This window comes from Penicillium oxalicum, chromosome VI (genome assembly GCF_001723175.1).
Source record: "Penicillium oxalicum strain HP7-1 chromosome VI, whole genome shotgun sequence".
Taxonomy (NCBI): Eukaryota; Fungi; Ascomycota; class Eurotiomycetes; order Eurotiales; family Aspergillaceae; genus Penicillium; species Penicillium oxalicum.
In genome coordinates, this window is record NC_064655.1 from 2,086,611 (window position 1) to 2,106,569 (window position 19,959).

A 19,959-nucleotide genomic window follows, 5' to 3' on the forward strand; every position below is an offset into this window, starting at 1 on the left:
GTGCTTTGCAATCTGCAGCTTATTACTTAAGAAACCTTCTTGCGCTCCTCTCTGTTTGGCTGATTTGCGAGTGCACCATGAAAACCGGTTGCCGACGCGGCATGCGACCGAGCGAAAGTGTAGTACGGACTACGGAGTAGGTGCCTCATGTACGAACCTCTCGAGGCCCCTTCGTGGACTCGTCCGCATGACGAGCGGCTCCCAGGGGAAGAGCTGTGAAGGGCAGTAGCCACGACCTCAGGCAGGAGTAAACGTGTATTCAAGGTGGATTTGCTCCCGCCTAGAAAGTCATTTTTGGCAGTGTCCGATCGATCGCGTGCTCAGAGTGTACGCGCATTCCCCAAGCGGACGATCTGGGACAAGGTACAGTCGTGAGGTAGCAGTTGGTGTCGTGTTGAGATTTGGTGGGGTTCGCCCAGTCCAACCCAGCACGACGTCACTGGGTCTGGCCCTAAACCCGTTCGAGACCATCTGTTAAGCTCGGTCCACATGCCATTGAAGCTCTTCTCCTCTTCTCCCTCATCTGCCCTCCTCCACTGGGTGATTGGGCCTCTTATAGCAAGAGAAATTAGGCATCGGATATCGAGTGGGCTGGAGTGAGAAACAGTCCACTGTTGCTGGATTCTGCAGTTGGGTGGGTCACGGAGCAGATCGGACCACTTGATGCGCCGAGTCAGACGCTAACGATCGGCTTTCCAGCTTCTTTTTCCATCAACCATCGATGACGCTCCCTGTGCGAAGGGAACAACCACCCCGGTAAATCGACCTCAATCGACTGAATTTCTTCTGGCTGGCACAGAAGATCCTCATCCGCGCTTGAGTTGGATTGTATGCTCTGAAGAAGAGCAGACAATTGCTTGGGCAAGACTGCTATTTGGTGGGCCCTCGCCACAGGCCATTCCAAGCTATCTTCCGTAGCCGGCACCCGATCTCCCAAAGCCGAAAGCCTGGTGGACTCGCCTGCCCCAAGAGAGACCGAGAGTACCACCTCATTGAAGAGCCATTCACATACTGCACACCAGGCATTGTTTCAGTACCTGAGCGACATCTTATTCAAAGAGGAGTGGAAGCAGGGAATCTACAGATCTCAGATCTTCCCACCACTTTGGTAGATGGTGGATTGTGGGACGCCGAACAGTCTGCTCCGATTGCTTCGTGAGAGGCTGCTTTGCGTTTCATTAGGGCCCCCCTTCTACCAGAATTGCAGTCGTATCGACAAGGGTTGATTGTGTGCGCTTCAAATAAAACTCTGGGCGCGAAATATACGGCGACGATTGAATACACCGTCTCGTGCACCGAACGTGGCTCTCCATTACTGTCACAGCAGGACGAGTTCACGACGGCAACCCTATCCAAGCACAATTCTTACTGTCCCGATACGTCCCATGGAAAATATATAAGGGATGACTGTTGGCAAACGCACTGAACATGCTCCTTTTCCTCCAACTCCCAACTCCACACCCCCGATCATACCAACCAGCGACGCCTGGATCATGGATGAATCAACTCGCAACAAGCTTTTCAAGAAGTACAAAACTCAGGTCGCCTCAGCCATCTCGACCGTCTGTGCAACTTTGGCGGTGGTGAGTTCATCTCAACCTTTGAAAAAGGATTAGAACCGCATGCCTGTGGGATTGATACTGAACCTTCTTCCCAACAGACTCCCCTTGAAAATGTCAAGACTCGCATGCAAACGTAAGTAGTCATTTACAATCTGCTTAACATTGTTTCTGGGAGAATAGGGCTGACATATGACACAGACATAATTTCAAGAACATTTTTCAATGTGCTCGATATCTTTGGCGAACCGAGGGACCCCGTGGCTATGTAGCTGGTAAGTCTCAACACAGTCTTTTCATCTCACATTTCGAGATGCTCCGCGTGATGGATTATAAAATGTTCCGTGATGACGATGATGCCTATTTGGCGCATGCATGCCATAAGTGAACAGCAAGTGCTAATGCAGATCATGCTTTAGGTGCACTTCCTCCGCTAGCAAGTGTAACCGCAGTGCGTGTCTTGAACTTCACCTCCTACAATTATGCAAAGGAGGGCATCGCAGATGTCGTCAAGCGAGTTACAGGCACATCTCCCTTGGCCGTCTCTGAAAATTCGCCACGGGGCCCCACTGTGGCCGGGATTTTGACTTATTCTCTTGCTGGTGGCTTTGCCGGACTGGTGGCAGCTCCGATCGCTTGTAAGATCGCCTCTTTGACCTGCCTGTGTCAACCTTTCCTTTGTTTCATCTCTGACATCCCATGTAGGCCCCTTTGAGCTTGCCAAGAATGTGGTCCAGACCTCAGTTCTGGTGTCCAACCGAGCCCTGGCAGCGCCTGGTGCGGCCCATGACCCGTCTCTCCGGAGCAAGCCGCGTATTGGCACAGTTGAAGCCGCCAAGCAGATCATCAAGCGGCACGGCTTCCGTGGTCTGTACACCGGCTTCCACCTTCATGCTCTGCGTGACACTGTGGGTACAGCTATGTACTTTGGTATCTATGAGACCGTGAAGCAGGTAGCTGCCAAAGAGATGGGGACTGATCAGTCCCCTCTGGGTGCGCCCGCGATCGCTGGGGCCATCTGCAGCACTCTTCCTTGGTTCTGCGTATGTTTCCCCTCCCTTGAGAAAGCCAAATAAACATCCAGTGAGAGAAAACTGACGGAGATGCTCGTCATTTCAGACCTACCCCCTGGATACCCGAAAGACCCGAGCACAGAGTGTGCTGCTTGGCAAGACCAAGGAGATTGGTGAGGCTTCGGTGGCGGTTGCCAAGTCCAGCACGTACAAGGGCATCTCCATCATCCTGGTCCGGACCGGAGTCAATAACATGATCCTTCTCAGTCTCTTTGAGTATATTAAGGCTCGAATTGATGAGCTACCGAACTAGAGGTCATGCTGGAAGGTCCCTGCAACGACTGGGACGGTGGAGAATTGATCAGCTGGCCCCGTCCAAAAAGCGGCTGATCTACCCTTGCATTCATTGGACTTGGTGTCCAGCGGTCGGTGTTTCGTTTTGTCCAAGTACATACCTTTCTGGATGAGCCGTGAATGCTCATCAAAAAATACGAGAATGAGAATAAGCTTTTACGTATTTCACCAAGAATTGGAGGTAGTGGTAGATTAAGTCATCAGTTTCAGATGGCAAGAATGTACTCTCCATTGGCATAGTGTTTTCCAAGGGAGCTACCCATCCATCAGTAGTGACCACTTTTGCGTTACCAGGTCACGCGAAGGATGTCAGGAGTCGACAAACAAAGCAAAAAGACAGCCAGCAATAACATACAACAGCCAGGATTCGCATGTGGTCACCCACCATACTACTAAGTGGCCGGCGTGTGGCGTGGACCACGACATGGTCGTCTTATTCAGGCCAGGTACAACAAGTCTGGCGTATTGAAGGTTAGGGTTTCGAAACCTTCTTCTTTCGAGCAAAGAGATCACGCACCTTGGACGCTTTTCCTGCGCTATCATGTCTGCAGCCCTGCTTTGGACAAAATGATGAATTTGCCGATGACGAGGAGGTATCTGAGGCTAGTGCGTCTCTACAGGAATCCGAGTATGTCCCCCGAGAAGCCGAGTGCCGCGAATCTGCCCAAGAACTCGAGCCCGTTCCCAGGCGTACCCTAGATCTTCTCGAATCGGACAAGGAAAACCAACCCCATGGTTCCCCTGGCCCCCTTGGTAGTGATGATGACTGATAAGCTAACAACTCCCAAGGCATTCCGTCTTGACAGCGTGGTCCACGATCGCAGATTGGCAGAGACAGCTCGTGCATCGACCGCTTTCCTCTCACCCACCAACGTTGATACTCTAGATAGGCTTCTGTCCGGGAATGGCTAGCATGATAGAGAGCTATCGTCCTTTTCAGAGAAACCTGGAGATAACTTTTCCTCTCGCTACACCCGTAATAATAACAAAATATCTATATTACCTTCTGATAGCGCTTCTAACCTAGCACTCCTATAATCTCTAGCGGAAAATAAAAAAGAAGAGAAGCGGAAGAGATTATTCTTTAGTGCGAGATTAACTTCCCTAGGAAGCTAGGTCGTATATCGACAGAGACTAAGCTATAGGTCCCGGATGAGAAGCCCGAAGAGTCCGAAGTCTTATCTGTGAAGGAAGAGAAGGTATACGAGACGAATACTAGTAGGGTTATTGACCGGATTCACGACGACTACGAGGAATACTTAGCACAAGATCCGAATTGTAAAGAATCAAGCTCCACGATTACACTAAGCGCAGAAAATAAGACGCCTCGGTTGAACATTCTATCACGAACGGCCGTGTTTATTCAAGAGGAAAGCGGCGATACCGCCGTAGCTTCAGATCTATATGGTGGAAATGTAGGCCTTATTAGCCAGGATATTGAACGATTGGAGAAAGTCATTCTATATTGGCTTAGAGAACTGCTATGGAAGGTACACTTGTTATATCAATAAGATACCTCTTGACGCTATCGCTAACAGTTCTAGCAGAATTCAATACCTTCCAAGGAGCAAGTCAAGATTACATTTATCTTGAAGTCGTTCGACGACTCCTTGCCTCCTGTGGCTAATGCAGATCCATGAGTAGATGATCTCGTGAGTTTAAGGCGAGGATATGAAAACGCTAATCTCGATCTCTAACAGACTACATAAGTGCGATGACCGGGCCGGGTATTCACGCTAACAATAATTCTCGGCTCAACGCGAATCGCATGCTCAGAACTAGAAAGGTGTTGGCCTACGTTGCCGAGCGTATCGACCCCCCGAATCCGGATGACCCTGAATCCAATCAGATGCCGCCAGAGGAGTACCTCGAGCTGTATTGCCAAAAAAACGGTAAGACCTGTTTCTTCGTCAATCCTAGAGTTCCTAGGTACTGACATCCGCGTTGTAGCTCTGCCCGCCTAATATGACCCTTGCCACCATTCGAACGCATCTTTGGCGCACCTCCAGAGACATGATCCTCCCCTACAAGGCAAATGGCAAAATGCAGATTTGGCCCCAGCCTGGATTGATGGAATTTGACACTCATAGTGTGCCAACGGTCGAGGGCCACGTTCTTAATGGGGACCGTACAGCAGCTCCATCAAGCATTCACTCCATGACGGATTCAGGGTCAGTTGCTGGCTCGGCTACTGCATAGTCTTGTATTGCTAGACTTCTTAGCTTTGAATTGAGATTTGAAGCCCTTTTTGTCACCTTTCAGGATCTCATGTAATGTGGCTTTGAAGATGGCTCAGGTACTGCGCGCCTTTTAGAACCTGGTGCCCTGGATTCGGACGGTTTGACTAATAATAGCTTTTCAGCTCATCTTCAGGTTAGTGCTCAATCAAGTATTTCGACCGATGTCCAGCCTAATATCTGGGTGCATTCAATGTTGGTTGTAATCAAGCAAGATGAGTCAGAGCATACCTCAGGTATGCCGCAAAGCTTCATAAGTTGTAACATTGGTACTACCGAGAAAGACGCAGTGGCTATATATCCTTGTTTTGCTTCTCTTTCCCCTTATCCTTCGACTTTGGATATCTCTTTGGACACCTCTTTGGACATTCATTTAGACATCTTTTTCGATAACTCTTTCAATATCTCTTTCGACACGTCTTACCCTTCTCTTTTCCCTTCTCTATTCCCTTATCCTTCGACTTTAAAAATCTCTTTGCATATCTGTTTAGACATCTTTTCCGACTCTTCTTATGAGTATTCTTCCGATTCCGCTCTCGACTTCTCTTCTATTTTGTCTCCACTCACTCCTTCTCTCGTTGCTCCTATGCCTAGACCTGCAGTTCCACAATGACAATGACCGATGTGACTGCTGTCTGCCACCGTACACCGGGATCACCTGCAACGTTCTGTCGTGTATCAACCTGTCTCCCTTCCGACGTGACCATTACCGCTACAGCATATGCATGTGATCGAATTTTTCTCACACTCCCCAAACTTCCACTCTTAACGTTCCTGCACCTCCTCCATCTTCCTGATTCAACCCCCATCAGTTCAAGCCAAATTGATCTGGCCCACATCGATCCAACTCACGCTGATTCAACCCTCATTGATTCAACTCGCCTTTACTCAACTCACCTGGTTTCAAACAACTTTTTCTCGAATGTGCTTGGCCTTTGTTGGCCTTAACTTTCACAATGAATTCCTTACTCGATGATCCAACGACACGCCGCGCCTCTTTGAGGAGAAATTATGACGAAGCTGTCTCGAAACTTCTTCAGACCCTCGACTCCCACCCTAAGCCCACATACGCACGCCATGATCTCACGAAGCTTCACATTACCCTGGAAATGTTCGATCCTGATGTTTCATCATTTGCCACGTCTCTCTTCAAGCCTATGTCGCTAGAGAAACTTGCCGAATACTCTTTCAATATGTCAGAACAGTCGCAAAGCACTCAAAACTTATACGGCAGGTATAATGAGCTCTACAACAGACTCTCTGATCAGGCAGAGATAGTAGGCTACCGTCAGCCGAATAGAAGAGAAGCCGATATCTTCTATCGGAATCTGGAAAGTACCTCCGTCTACTTGAGGAGACTCTACCAGGGCTCCTACAAGAAGATGAGGCGCTCCCACGAATTTCTCACGGATACCTTTAAGTGGACTCCACTTACAGGTGGGAATTCTTTCGAAAAACTTCCGATTGGCTTTCTTGGCGGCCATCCCCCAAATGCTCAGATTCCGCTTTGGTACATCGAGGCCAACTATGAGTGGCAAGATAATCCCCGTGATCCACGCACGATCCGCCCACATATGATGCTCGTTATGCGCACCGGTGCCGTTGCCGTCGAAGGCGAACTGCTCTTTTGTGAGCTTGCATGTATTGCCCAGGTGATCAAAAATCGCCTGCAGCAAGAGGATTTCACAAGGACATCCCTATTCCCGGTAGGTTTCTACATGATTTGACGAGCCTCACGATTCCCTAAGCATCCGAGTCTAACTTTTTACATCAAAGGTTCTTCTGCTAGTTTTGTGCGGATCACGACATGGCCGTATTGTTCAGGCTAAATCCAGCAAGTCTGGAATCTTGAAAGCCCGAACTTCGCAGATCCACTATTTTGAGCGAATGGTGTCGGCGCCTTGGGGCCTCTTCCTACGTTACCATGTCTGCTATCCCCGTGATGGACCCGAAATGGAATTTGCCGGCGACGAAGAGGAGCCTGAGGTCAGTGTAGTACCTCCACCGGCATCTCAGTACGTTTCCCACGATTTCAGCTCCCGCAGGGACAACATCCCATCTACACAGAAATCCAAGCACGCCTCCTCAAAGACCCCGAAAGCAGGAAAAGAGAATATTTCCCCGGGGATTCATGAGGATGAATAAGCTAACGATCCATTATGAGGTGTCCTGTTTCCGCGGCATGGTCCACATCTCTAGTTTATCAGAGACAACCTGTGCCTCGACCAAGATCTCGATAGAAGGGAAAATGCCAAAGCAAGACCCTACTGAGACGTCTTACGGTCGTGATTCGTGAAAATTATGGGCTCGCTGCTCAACCACAAAAGATTCTTCAAGGATTCTGTAAGAGTGTACATACTGACCAGGCCCATGGTTGCTGGTAATTCAGATATTCTGCCCATTTACAACCTCTGGACAATACTTCTGATTCGAAATACATCGTGGCTCGAATTTCTGCTGACAAGTACTGTGTTCCGGGGCAATAAGAAGTCATTATTGATTGGGCCACTTCTAGGGCGGTTGACAAGTGTATTCGGCTTTAAATATAGTACCCTTGCGAAAATGTGTGACGGGCTGATCCTGAAAAGAATTTGACACCAGTAAGATCGCAGAAAACAGTAATCTAATGGGCTTGAAAGAAGGACCATTCTGTTACGTGTCAGATAGTCTCAAGATAATTTGTGCATTTCAACCAAGGTCTCAAAGCCTAGAGATAAAGAGAAGGAGAAGGAGGAAAAAGAGAGGTGGTTGAATATGATGTGGGCGTGGATGCATAGTTGTCTTCATCCGAAGCTCGTGATGTTTGACCTGTCCTCAGTCGCTCAGATCATTGCACCTTTTCTCTCTTCAATCAATACTTCCTCCGAGGCTGGTTCCCATGCGATCTAGTCCGCAGCCGTGCATATTAGCCAATCAGCCTGTTCTCAACCAGGCTGCTTGCTCATCTGGAACCAACCGGAAGACAGCATTGTGCTTCAGAACACCGTCTAATGTGCACACCTTCTAATTGGCTAATCTAGTCCACGGAGATGTGAATTCGGTGTCTAGTGACTTCGACTCAGCTCAAATACCTCTCGCTCGCCAACTTCGCAAGTTATAATTTCTGCTTCATTTCGCCCTCAAATACGTGTGACAAAGCAATTGTGAAGACCTCCCATTGAAATCCGCTATGGATGTCCTGCCGCCGCCAGACTACCCTCCGCTCCAACCGAGCGATTACCCTCAAATGCCAACTCGAACGCCACCAGCCACTCTTGAGGTGTTGCGTGCTTCTTGCGTGAGCGGTGGTATTCAGAAATTTCGTGAGATTCTTGAAACACAAAGTTCTTCGGAGGGCTTTGACATATGCGACTTCTATGCGACTTCTATGCGATAATGATCGAAGCCATCAAACGAGACAACGTACAATTCATCAAAGAACTCCTTGATCGTGGCTTACATATGGATACGCTCTATACTCTGGAAGCCGTCAATGCGCAGGCAAAGGATATCCTCGAGGTATTTCTTAAAAATGGGTGGAATATCAACCAGCCTATAAGCGAGCTGAAACCTCCTTTGTTAGGGTAAGGCTCGTCCTAATAATCTTAAGTTCTCAACCATCTTATCGATAATATTCTGATATTTATTTAGTTATGCTATTCAAGATAAGGAGATGGTGGCTTGGCTTCTCGATCATGGGGCTGATCCTAATCGACAATGTGTTATTGACCTTACTCCACTTTCCCTTGCTATCGAGAGCGCGCCAGTATCAGTTATCCAGCTCATGCTTAATCGTGGCGGAGATATTCGAAAAGGCCAACTTCTTCATCATGCAATTGAACGGCATTCGGATAATATTACGGTCTTAAGCCTTCTTCTAGGGAAAGGGGCAGATATCAATTCAACTATGTACGAGGACCATTATCCTTCTCGGGCGCTATTCTCTTTCATGGGCCTCGGAACGCCTCTGCATAAAGCGGCTGAACTCGGTAAAGCGGATGTGGCTCGCTACTTGGTTAGCAAAGGAGCAAATTTGCATAATAAAGATGGAAAAGGTCGCACAGCTCTGGATTATGCGCATATGTTAAATCAGCGGGTGGTGATTCATGCACTCGAGGAAGGCAAGTAGCTTGTCTCTTCTTCTTGATACGCTTGGCCATGTATTCTTTGGATGAACTGATCTACGTGATTTATTTTACTGTTCGCCAGCATCTGAAATTAGTACTATCATAAGCGCGCTTTCCTGTACAATCATCTTCAAGGCTTGTAAAACAGTATTCAGTAAGAGCTTGACCGTGCTGTTACTGAAATTGAACCTCGTGACAGTAAGTACACAGTACAAGACAAGTACCTTGTTCCACCGTGAAAATTCCTCCTGTGCGGCTGCATACAGATAGACGGGAGCATTAGGATCACGGTGATGAGCCATGCTTTGCTCCATATCGCCACACTCGAAATCCTGCTCTAGGTCCCAGAACAAAGCCTGAACATTCAACGCTTTAATGGTTGATTGATACTTGAGATAAGGATCCGGATTTCGGTGGTCCAAAGCTTGGCCACGGGTAGCTTCGGAGGCACGAGCTCGATGATTTGGCATAGATCTTTCTGAAATTGCTTCTATGTGCTCACCTTCAACCTGGTTTGCGAGGCACCTCGAATGCCGTGCACTCGCAAAGTATTTTATAGCCATCACGTCTGGGCAGACTGGTATTGTTGTGTCACAGAGAAGAGAAAGTTAGAGCTTTATCTTTCTTAGGCCTCTCCAAAGTGGCCATTCGGGAAAAGCGTACGTTCTGAGCTTCTTTCCTTCATTGCATTGTTCATGGCTCCCTCCTCTCAGGAGGGCGTTTAGCCAGAAGCTTCTCAATGGTAGAGATGCCCTTGAAAGCACTGTCTGCTATTCTGTGAACGATGACCCAGAAAACCAAATTGAATGCTGGGATATTGTGCTCTCTGAACCAGCTTTTGGGTCTATTAGAGACTGTCAGTATATCCATACGATCGAATGCCTCATAAGTATTTAGATACTGACGCCTTTGTATTGTCTTGAAAGCGACAATCCTTCAGAAACTCAAGATCGATTCTGACCTAGCATTTGATTGTTCCCGGTTCAAGGACCCTTTTCAAGTGAAGTGTTAAATGCTGAAGAGAATCATCAGTAAATGGATCTAATAAATGGATAAACCCAAACAAAATTTATAATACATGGCTTGGTTAGAATCCCGATATGCACTTGACCCAACTATCGCTCCCGCTCTAGCCCTGGAGCCTGCAACTAGAGCGAAGCCCTCATTTGCACTGTTGCCTTTTTGTGCAAGTATTTGTGAGTGTCGTCAACGAAGAGTCTGCGCAAGAGATATTCAATATCCTTTGCGGTCACGAGAAACTGCTCCCGGGGTTTTGCACGGAGGTTATATTTCCTCTTCAACTCGGTTCTGATATACTATGAAACAGATATTAGTTCGTTGAACTCATGAAACCCAGAACTTATATACATTGAGAACGCCCTTTTTCAATCCCATAGGGATCTCTCTGGAGGTAGTCTCGGCTTTCCTAAAAGAAGGTAAATTTGATGAAATGCCCGCAAACTTTATCCGTTGATGTGAAGCCCTTCCTCCGCGTGATAATGTAGTATTCCGCAGATAGCTTCATTGCCTGTGAAAGTCTGTATAGGCTTTTCTTTCATCGTTTCTCACTCTCCAGACTCGCCTCTTGAAAGCACCTATCTATCATAACTCATTACGCAGGTCCCTGAGAAGATACATCATCTGCTAATATACAAGACCCACGTTCGGACAGCGCGGTCATACTCGTCATGAGTTGCAAGAGCTAGCTCACGAAGTACAATATTGTTTTCCTTGCTTTCCTGCTGATTCTGGCACTCGAGCGTGAAACCTCGTGGGGCAGCAAGGGTAGCTTGTTCCTGTAAGATCTGGTGGAGGTCTTTGCGCGGCATTTCTATAACCCCTGCAAAACAGGATCCTAAGCAATTTAGGAGTTTGTGGACCGGGTACTACCTCCTGTGGCAAGAGCTGCATCCCCTCGTTTGATCGGAAAGGGTAAGAATGGCCAAACGCTTCTCTAAGTCCACAAGCAAAACAGATCATAAGCGCCTAGTGCATAAAGTCTTTTGTATACACGGTGAAAGTGATACTGGGTAGGATACGGAGTGGTCTGAAAAGGTGTGATTCCCTATGAATGTGGACCGCAGCAACTTTGCTGTGAAGAATATGAATGAGAAAGAAGGAAGAGTAGGTTAAGCGTATGAGACGATTACGGAAGTTTCGGCGCTCACGCTCCCCAAATCGCATCCTCCGTTGGTGGCGCAAGTTCCACAATGTCCTCACAGGTAAGCAGGGCAGGGTAGAATTTGGTAATCAGTGAAGCAATCGCAACCTTGAACGTCCCTGAGTACATCAATTGCCGTTCTCCCAGGGTAACATCAACAGCTTTTAGAAACGGTGCGGGAGAGCCCGGTTTCGACTTCACATCCACAACGGAATGCAGGCATTCCTCATCGACCATGAGGCACATACGCGTGTGGAGTCCAGGCTCAAGTCGATCATTCTCGGCATCTTCATCCATCTCCTCCACGGACAGGCGATAGGCATATGCCACTCTCGCCGGCGGCTCCCCAGCCATTGCTTCATCTGACACGAACTTGAGAAAGATTCGATCGCGAATACGCTCGATCCCAGATTCTACTGGGGCAGCATTTATGCCCTGGTCGAGGAACTCGTCGTACTGGGCCATGAAATTCTCCCAGAGGGGCTCGTCGGAATAATGCGTGCGGAACACTAGAAACCCGAAATCGGACCAGTCTTCCTCCTCGACCAGCTCGACCAGTGCTTCCAGATTTTCGAGGATCTGGTCCGCACCAGCTTCTCCTGTGGCGGGTTGTACAGCGTTATCGGCTGGGTGCGATGATGGGATTTGAACTGGAAGAGCCCCGCGACCAAGACGTCGCTCATTTACGCGGGCCATGTTCTGTGCGCTGATGAGCTTGGCTTCGGCAGCCTGGCGCTCCATCAGGCTTTGTAGTTGCTGGGATTATTAGCAAGAAGATTGTGCAAATAGGTAACTCGAAAATCCTGTAACAGATTACATTGTCTTCTGCCATCTTTGCTCTAGTTAAGGTGTACCTCTTCTGAAAGGGCTTCAAGGGCGGCGTCAGTCTGGTTCTGATACATCTCCTCCGTCCATCCTGGCGGCAGGTAAGATAAGGTTTCAGCTTCAGCCATTGTGCAATATATTTGTGAGTTAGTGAAGCGTGGGTGCAGATGGAAGTGAGTCACGATGAAACTAAACTTGGGAATGAGAAAACTAGAAGCACCACCAGTGATATGGATCATCATCACATGATCCTGCTACGTAAAGAATCATGTGATGAGAGGTGATTAGCCGGGGGCCAGGTATTCATAGCTCCTAGATGTAATTTCCATTCAAATAGTTGAGAGTGGTAGGAAACAAGAATCGCAGATTGTACATACGCCCTTAGTTCATGTTGGAAAAAGAAAAGCAGGTGATCTGGGTGAGAATATTCACCCTATTCTCACCCACTGCTAACTTATCTCTCTTATCAACTCGGTCTCCCAAGTTCTCACCTAGATCACCCACTTTCGCCCCTAGATCTCATACTGTATGAGCGACAGAGGTTCAACCAAGCTACAGTATTTGATAGATCTGGTGGACAGCCGTTGATATTCACATTGATGACAGAAATCTACCCAGTCTACCTCAATATGCAGTAGTTTTTCATATTACCTATGTACTCATAGTACTCGGTTGACGGTGATGGTCAGATGGATGGCCTGTCTGCCTTAGGCTATCACACGTCATCTCCGTTGCCTGGTGGGGGTGCTCGCTCTCTCCGCAGTGCCTCCGAGTCAACAAAAGAGCGCTGGCTTTTCGCTGTGGACAATCTTTTCAGCCCCCTTACCCTTTTCCTTTGACCCCGCCAAGACCCAAGATGACCTCGTGAGTTTCCATCCTGATGTATGTTGGAGGCCGCTATATGGTCAATTTGAAACTGACTTTCCTGAGGTAGTAATATTCTACAGCTACCGTTTCGGCGGTCTCATTCCGTCTCACTGGCCGATGCGATCACGCAGTATATTTCGTCCAAATATGATCAACGTCCGGATATGTTCGCTGACGACTTGATGATCATTGATCGACTTCGCAACGAGGCCATTCACGTTCAAGAGCCGCATATCAGTGGGATCAGTCGGCTCGTAACCTATGCTGCACAATTGAAATGGCTCGGGGGAAAATTTCCAATTGATGTGCGCAGTCATTCATACCGAATTTGCCATGCGGTTTGATTGAAACAACTTGGACTGAACAATTTCTCAACCAGGTTGGCGTGGACTTTTCATGGTATCCTTCGCTAGGCTTTAATACAGCGCGGCCTGGTGAGTTCATCAATATTCGAATCCTCCAACCTGTGAAAAGACACTGACTGTTTGTGGGAATCTCCAGTGACCCAGAATAATCTGCGATTCGAGCTAGCCAACATACTCTTCAACCTTGCAGCTCTGTACTCACAGCTTGCCTATTCACTGAACCGTACAACGGCCGATGGCCTGAAGCAGGCATGCAACTACCTGTGCCAAGCAGCGGGCGTTTTGGCCCACTTACGAACCGACATTATTCCCGATCTTCGAACGTCACCACCAGAGGACATGGATGAGATGACCCTACAGAGCCTAGAGCAGCTTTTACTCGCTCAGGGTCAGGAATGCTTTTGGCAGAAAGCTGTGAAGGATGGGCTCAAAGATGCTTCGATCGCCCGGCTGGCGGCGAAGGTCTCTGACTTTTACGCTGACGCCGGCGACTTTGCAGTCAAATCGAATGCGATAAGCACCGAATGGATCCATCACATGACCGCGAAACACCATCACTTTGCCGCTGCGGCCCAATATCGACAGTCTTTGGACTGTTTGGAGAAGCGCAAGTACGGAGAAGAGGTCGCTCGGCTGCGAGATAGTTTGAATTGCGTCAATGAGGGACTGAAAGAGTCCCGGTGGATTGGCAAGACAGTGCTAGGCGATTTGAATGGGCTGAAAACCCGCGTTGCAGAAGATCTGAAGCGCGCAGAGAAAGACAATGATATTATCTATCTCAGTCCTGTTCCCCCAAAGTCGGAGCTCAAGAGCTTGGACCGTGCTTCGATGGTTGCACCAAAGGCGCCCTCGCAAGTGACTGATGCAATTTCCATGCTGGGCGATAAGGGGCCATTGGGACAACCGCTGTTCTCGAAATTGGTGCCTTATGCTGTGCATATTGCGGCGAGCATCTACTCAGACCGCCGAGATCGGCTGGTTAACGAGTCACTAATCGGCGAGCTGGAGTCTTTGACTGACAAGTTGAGAGAGTAAGTCCTATCAATCTCTGGAGAACTTGCTAGTGAGGGGTCTTTTTTCCACGGAACTCAAGCTCACATATTTTCTAGTCTTTTGACTTCTCTGAATTTGCCCGGCTCGTTGCAAGCTCTGGAGAAGCCACTTGGTCTACCAGGGACAGTGATTTCCCATGCCGAGGAAATGCGACAGCAAGATGGATTGAACCGCCTCAGACGGTCCGTGGAGGATACCAACAAAGTCAAGACTAATGACCAGTTGATTTACAACGAAGGCGTTGAGCTACTAGCGGCCGAGAAGGCCGAGGACGAAGCGGCCAGGCGAAAATATGGCACTGACCGTTGGGCGCGCGCAAGCTCCGAGGCTGCCGCGCGCAAGCTCTATAATACCTCGAAAGAGATCAGCGGCTACTTTAGCTCTGCGCAAAATAGTGATGATCTCGTGGAGCGTAAACTGCGCGACTCCGAAGGCGTCTTTCGCGTGTTGACGGGAACGAATCGAGATCTCGAGTCGTACGTTCCTAGCAGTCGCAGAGCATCGATCCCCCCCGAGGTCGAGCGGGAGGCTTCCAAATTGAGAACTTGTCTCAGCGAAGTCAGCCGCATGGAGAATCGCCGACGCCGACGCATCCAGGCTCTCAGGGATAAAGCCCGCGCAGACGATATCCGTATGTCTCCTCTACCTCTTGACTCCTGACGAGTGTGACGCATTCGCAGCTCAGTACTAACACGAGGTAATGCAAACTCCAGATCCTGCCCTGCTGAGGGAGACTGCTCGACTTGAAAGAGAATTCCCCATGCAGGCTATTCAAGCCAGCCAATTTGAAGACCTGTTCGAGGATCATCTGCGATTGTACGACCCCGACCACGAGATGCTCGCACAAGAGCGGCGAGAGCAGGAACAGATCTCTCTGCAGGTTCGTGAGGCCAATCAAGCCTTCAGTCGGGCGCACACAGGGGATGCCTCTACCCGAGAGCGTGAGACTGCATTGCAAGAGCTGGAAAATGGGTATTTGAAGTATAAGGAGATCATTTCGAACCTCGAAGTTGGTCGCAAGTTCTATAATGATCTTGCCAAGATTGTGAGCCGATTCCGCGATGACTCCAAGACTTTTGTGCATCAGCGGCGTATGGAGGCGAGTCAACTGGAAGCGTACGTCTTTTTACCACTCCTCCCTTTTTGTCCTCGCCTTTCCCATTTGTCCTCCCGACGAAGGAGGACACAAGTGAATTGACTGCCATTGACTCACCATGCATATTTTTACAGAGATATTTCCAACGTGGCCGCCATGTCTTCCTTGCGCCTCACGCAACCACACCTGCACCAGGCATCTCCCTCACCTGCTCGTCCTCACCACCAAATTCCTCCGTCTTCATACTCGGGGCTCGTATCTGGCCCAGCGGAATCTCAAGCGCAGGTGCTTTCTTCGCCCCAGGCCGCCCCTCAACATCTAGTGCCTGGCCCAGTCTCAGCCCCGATGCATTCACCACGTCCCTCGGGAGGAGCTGCTGCACCCTTGACCGCACCACAACCCGTACGCGCCGCAGTGCCGCCACCCAGCGTTCCCACCCCGGGCATGTGGTCACCTGAAATGGGGATTCGATTTGACTCGGCGGGCGTTCCGCCAGGCGCCAATGCGGGGCCTGCTCCGGCGTCAGCGAAAGGGCAGCCCGGCACATGGGATCCTAGTCAAGGGCTGCGGTTTTCATGATCTGTGCGAGGGGCGGATTTGAGTCTATTTGTTGCGTTTTGGGTAGTCAAGGCTGTACATCAGCATAGAAGTATATACAGAGATACCGTCTCTACGAGATCTCAATGACACCAGTCGGTCACATCTATTTGTTCATGTCGGAATGGCACTGCTTAGGGTTGCACTCAGACGGTGATTTCATCAATAATGGTATCCGCCGGATGTTTCTCTATAGGTTGGGCAACCTAGGGAGAGGGTCTATATATCCAAAAAGCCGGGGATTGGGCACACTCTAGATAATGCATAAATGGGGTTCCCCTTCTGAGATGCAAGAGTGGGTGTAGCTATCAACACTCGAGAGTTGAATGGGATCGATATCTGTCCAAGGTCATCAATTATAACTGCAGGCAGATGCGTCAATTTACATATTCTATTAATGCCAGGCCTGTCGACTCGTGGAGTATGGAATATACACTGTCCAACTAGCGGATTATGAAATGTTTCTCATAGTAGCCCGGGGGTTTACGGTTATCAACTTGACTGTTCTGGGAGGTTGCTGATAGGCCATATGTAAGATAATTCGCGAATCGAATAAGTAGTATACAAGTTGACCGGTTGTGTCCCTTGCTTTCTTTCTTTCCTCCACCCAGACATCAAGTCCCATCCACAGAAGTGGCTGGCATCGCGCTTTGATCTCAGACGGGCTTGGGTGAGGCGTCAACTCTTGATGCCCGTTGAGATCTGTTCATTGGTTTTCCATCTGCACGATGACATTTTCCCCCCGAAAGTCCTCCGGTACAATGCAGTAGTACATACTATAGTGACAAGGTTGATGCATCGCATCATCAGGGCGCATTGGTCATGATCATGTGATTTGACTGGATCCTGGGGCATTTGTATTGTCACCACGTCTACACCAGTATTCACCTCATACTTATACCCGCGAAAGACGCTGGTGGTCGTATATCTCGATTGGATCAAGATTCAAGAGGATTGAAACCATCCATGTGCTTTACCCCCGCCCTCCCACAAGATAATGGAAGCCAGACTGTCTTGAATGGTTCGAGGACCCCCCTCTTTGAATCTATAAATAAAATCTACAATCTTATCATCATGTCTCAAACATGCCTCCGAGACTGAGCAAGTACACACAGACTACTGGGCTACTGGCTCGTGGGCCGACAGTGAGTGATCGGTTAGTCAGTGACTACAAAGAATAACTAAAGATTCTTGGTGCCGAGTCCGTCGGAAACATGAACCACGGCGGCAGCACACTCAAGGACAAACCAATCGAGGGTCTGGAACGGCCAAGCGCCGGACAGCAAAGTCTCCTCCGAGCGCTAAGCCTCCCCGGGTCTGAGTCTGGCGGTTCGTTGGACTCCGTCATTTTGATTTTTTCTTTCTTTTTTGGCTGGGCGAGGGACTTGGGAGGCCCGAGAGCGCTGAACGCCCACGCGAGGGTGACGAGGCCCCGGACTGCCCAGAGGCCAAGGCCTGACTCGAGACTGGAAAGCAGCCCAAACCGGATGCTGGCGGGCGCCAATAAGTTGAAGAGAAGTTGAGTGGGTTGAAGTTGGCCACGTAAGTACAGCAGAGAAGACCGTGTGTAGCGCAGGGAATGCAGTGCAATGTAGACTGGGCACTTTACATTGTGGTGATTGTACACTTGCAGTGTGATGGGTCTTATACAGAATATTCATATACAGTAAAATCAGAGTTAATCCAGATCGCGCAACAGGGTGAACGTGGAATGAATCGATCCAGACTGTCACGTGGTAAGTTGAGTTGACCTGCACCGTCCAGGGAAAGGGAGCCCGAGAGTGTGGCAAAGTATGGTTGCCTGACAGAACGGGCAGCGTCGTGACGCATGTTGCGTGTGCAGAAAGCCGAGCCTGGGGATCGCTCACGTTGAACGGATGATCCTCGCTGCACTCGTCAGCAGATTGACAGGAGACACCATGAGGAACCCTTCGTGGAGTCATCTGTGATATAATAGCTGATGTGTCCAGCTCCATCGGGTCCGAGACCATCTGGACAGTCTGAATGGACCACTGATCCGTGTGGCTCTTGAACCCCCCCCCCAATCTTCATGACTGCAATGGGATGGATTCCTGCGGGCGATCCACTGATGGCTGTGTGGATCGTCCGAGCGATGCCGGAGATGACATCAATTGGGGTCAAGGGGGGAAAACCGAACAGTTCGATCGGGCCTCCATTGTGGAAAGCTTCGCGACAGGACCATCTTTCATCACCCGGAATTTGAGGGGCAGGACCTCCGACGAGCGAGTTGAATTATGACAATTGACTTGTCATGGACTTGAGAGTTTGTCCACGGAATGAGAATAATCAAATTCCTACGGTGCCAGTGTGTAATGTGTATTGGATACCAAGGTATACTGTACGTGTTCCTGTAGTGCGTGGTTCCTCCTGTGGTACAGGAGTAATATCCAGGTCCAGTATCCATGTACTGCAGTCGTACGGTACTGCTATTTCAGGCACTCGCATTTCCGGAGTGGATCCAGCCACTTCTAATCGTCATCGACCAACGAGGATGCTCCTTTCGGTTCCTGTGTGGGTAACCGACCTTGGACCCGGTCGGCTACCTCGCGAAAGCGTGCTGGTCTTGTCCACCTAGATACCGCCTTCGATCTCAACTCGGACGGACGTGGGGTCGTCTACACAGTCGTACTGGAAGAACCAGTACCACCGTTCCGTCATCCTGCACCAGAGTCCTGCAATCGCCCTGCCCGAATGTTGACGTCCGATGATAGAAGCATGGAATCATAGGATCATGGCCCGTCGCCGTGGACTTTCCCACGCACACCGGGACTTGATGCGGAGAGGATGGGAAACTGGGAAATGCACTTTCCTTTCTGCAGCTGTCCAGCCAAGCCCTCGAGCTTGGAAATAAAGTCTGGCGAAGATGATGCCATCCTCTCGGCGAAGAGGGAGTTTAGTAGTGTAAGAACAGTTGATTGGCAACGTCCGTAGGGTTCGGGGCCGTCTGGCGGGACAGTACGGTAGACTGGAATCATTTTTCTTAGAGCTGGCGAGAGTCCCGTGTCGATATGGCATGCACCCCAGACTTTTTTTTGGATGGTGTGATTGCTGCCGTCCAGTCGGTAATCGTCTCGCTACGGTGGTATGGAGTCCTGGACTCGTAATGTTCTCTGCCACTGTTCCGTCTGTATGTCTGGTATGGCTAGTAACATCAGATGTCATGCTGAATACACTGATCCGAGATCCGAGATCATCCCTTGGGAAGTGTGGAAGCATTTGATCAATGCCCCCGTCGGGATAATGCCTACACCCATTCTGATTTTATGCAGACTGAATTCAAGGGTACTTGTACTTGTACTGCGGGCGTGGTTGCGTGTGCTTACTCCTGTATGACCCGGTACAAATACATTGGAGGAAAAAGGGGGGTTGATGTTTAATCTTCTCCTGTCCAGATCGATAGTGCGATCCATCCGGATCATCTCCCTTTTCCCTCTGGTCCTCCTCTTTGCACCACGACGGAACTCGATTCATCACCCATGCCGGCTTGGGCGGGACATCTGCAAGTACCAGGTACCATGGATCGTTCAATGCCGTTCATCCAGGGCAAGGAGCGTGAGGGATCGAGGATGTCGGACCGGCTAACGATAATTGACCAGAGTCCTCCCACTGCAGGTTTCCTTTCGTTACATCCAGAAAGGGACCGAACTGAGGATGATTGAGCTATTTCTCTGTGGCAGTGTCCGGTGGGTCGGGGGCTGAATCACT

General features: G+C 49.4%; 7 protein-coding genes across 7 annotated transcripts; 6 read left to right on the forward strand and 1 right to left on the reverse strand.

Moving 5' to 3' along the window:
- Positions 1-1,493: 1,493 nt before the first annotated feature.
- On the forward strand, positions 1,494-2,885 carry POX_f08015 (uncharacterized protein; the record flags this gene model as incomplete). Its single annotated transcript, XM_050116800.1, has 6 exons — positions 1,494-1,583; positions 1,661-1,695; positions 1,761-1,834; positions 1,979-2,197; positions 2,265-2,602; positions 2,679-2,885. 6 exons carry the CDS (start codon positions 1,494-1,496, stop codon positions 2,883-2,885), a joined length of 963 nt encoding a protein of 320 aa, XP_049966939.1.
- Positions 2,886-3,658: 773 nt separating this feature from the next.
- Positions 3,659-4,566, forward strand: POX_f08016 (uncharacterized protein; the record flags this gene model as incomplete). Its single annotated transcript, XM_050116801.1, has 3 exons — positions 3,659-3,799; positions 4,072-4,341; positions 4,471-4,566. 3 exons carry the CDS (start codon positions 3,659-3,661, stop codon positions 4,564-4,566), a joined length of 507 nt encoding a protein of 168 aa, XP_049966940.1.
- A 74-nt stretch (positions 4,567-4,640) lies between these two features.
- On the forward strand, positions 4,641-4,890 carry POX_f08018 (uncharacterized protein; the record flags this gene model as incomplete). The annotated part of the gene is made up of 2 exons (XM_050116802.1): positions 4,641-4,818; positions 4,877-4,890. The coding sequence occupies 2 exons, from the start codon at positions 4,641-4,643 to the stop codon at positions 4,888-4,890; spliced, it is 192 nt and encodes a 63-aa protein (XP_049966941.1).
- Positions 4,891-6,119: 1,229 nt separating this feature from the next.
- On the forward strand, positions 6,120-7,308 carry POX_f08019 (uncharacterized protein; the record flags this gene model as incomplete). The annotated part of the gene is made up of 2 exons (XM_050116803.1): positions 6,120-6,869; positions 6,940-7,308. The coding sequence occupies 2 exons, from the start codon at positions 6,120-6,122 to the stop codon at positions 7,306-7,308; spliced, it is 1,119 nt and encodes a 372-aa protein (XP_049966942.1).
- A 1,081-nt stretch (positions 7,309-8,389) lies between these two features.
- POX_f08020 (uncharacterized protein) lies at positions 8,390-9,271 on the forward strand (the record flags this gene model as incomplete). The annotated part of the gene is made up of 3 exons (XM_050116804.1): positions 8,390-8,465; positions 8,549-8,726; positions 8,794-9,271. The coding sequence occupies 3 exons, from the start codon at positions 8,390-8,392 to the stop codon at positions 9,269-9,271; spliced, it is 732 nt and encodes a 243-aa protein (XP_049966943.1).
- A 2,162-nt stretch (positions 9,272-11,433) lies between these two features.
- On the reverse strand, positions 11,434-12,383 carry POX_f08021 (uncharacterized protein; the record flags this gene model as incomplete). Its single annotated transcript, XM_050116805.1, has 2 exons — positions 11,434-12,186; positions 12,285-12,383. 2 exons carry the CDS (start codon positions 12,381-12,383, stop codon positions 11,434-11,436), a joined length of 852 nt encoding a protein of 283 aa, XP_049966944.1.
- Positions 12,384-13,111: 728 nt separating this feature from the next.
- Positions 13,112-16,215, forward strand: POX_f08022 (pH-response regulator protein palA/RIM20; the record flags this gene model as incomplete). The annotated part of the gene is made up of 7 exons (XM_050116806.1): positions 13,112-13,119; positions 13,190-13,427; positions 13,502-13,556; positions 13,624-14,518; positions 14,597-15,171; positions 15,254-15,656; positions 15,771-16,215. The coding sequence occupies 7 exons, from the start codon at positions 13,112-13,114 to the stop codon at positions 16,213-16,215; spliced, it is 2,619 nt and encodes an 872-aa protein (XP_049966945.1).
- Between the last annotated feature and the right edge of the window lie 3,744 nt (positions 16,216-19,959).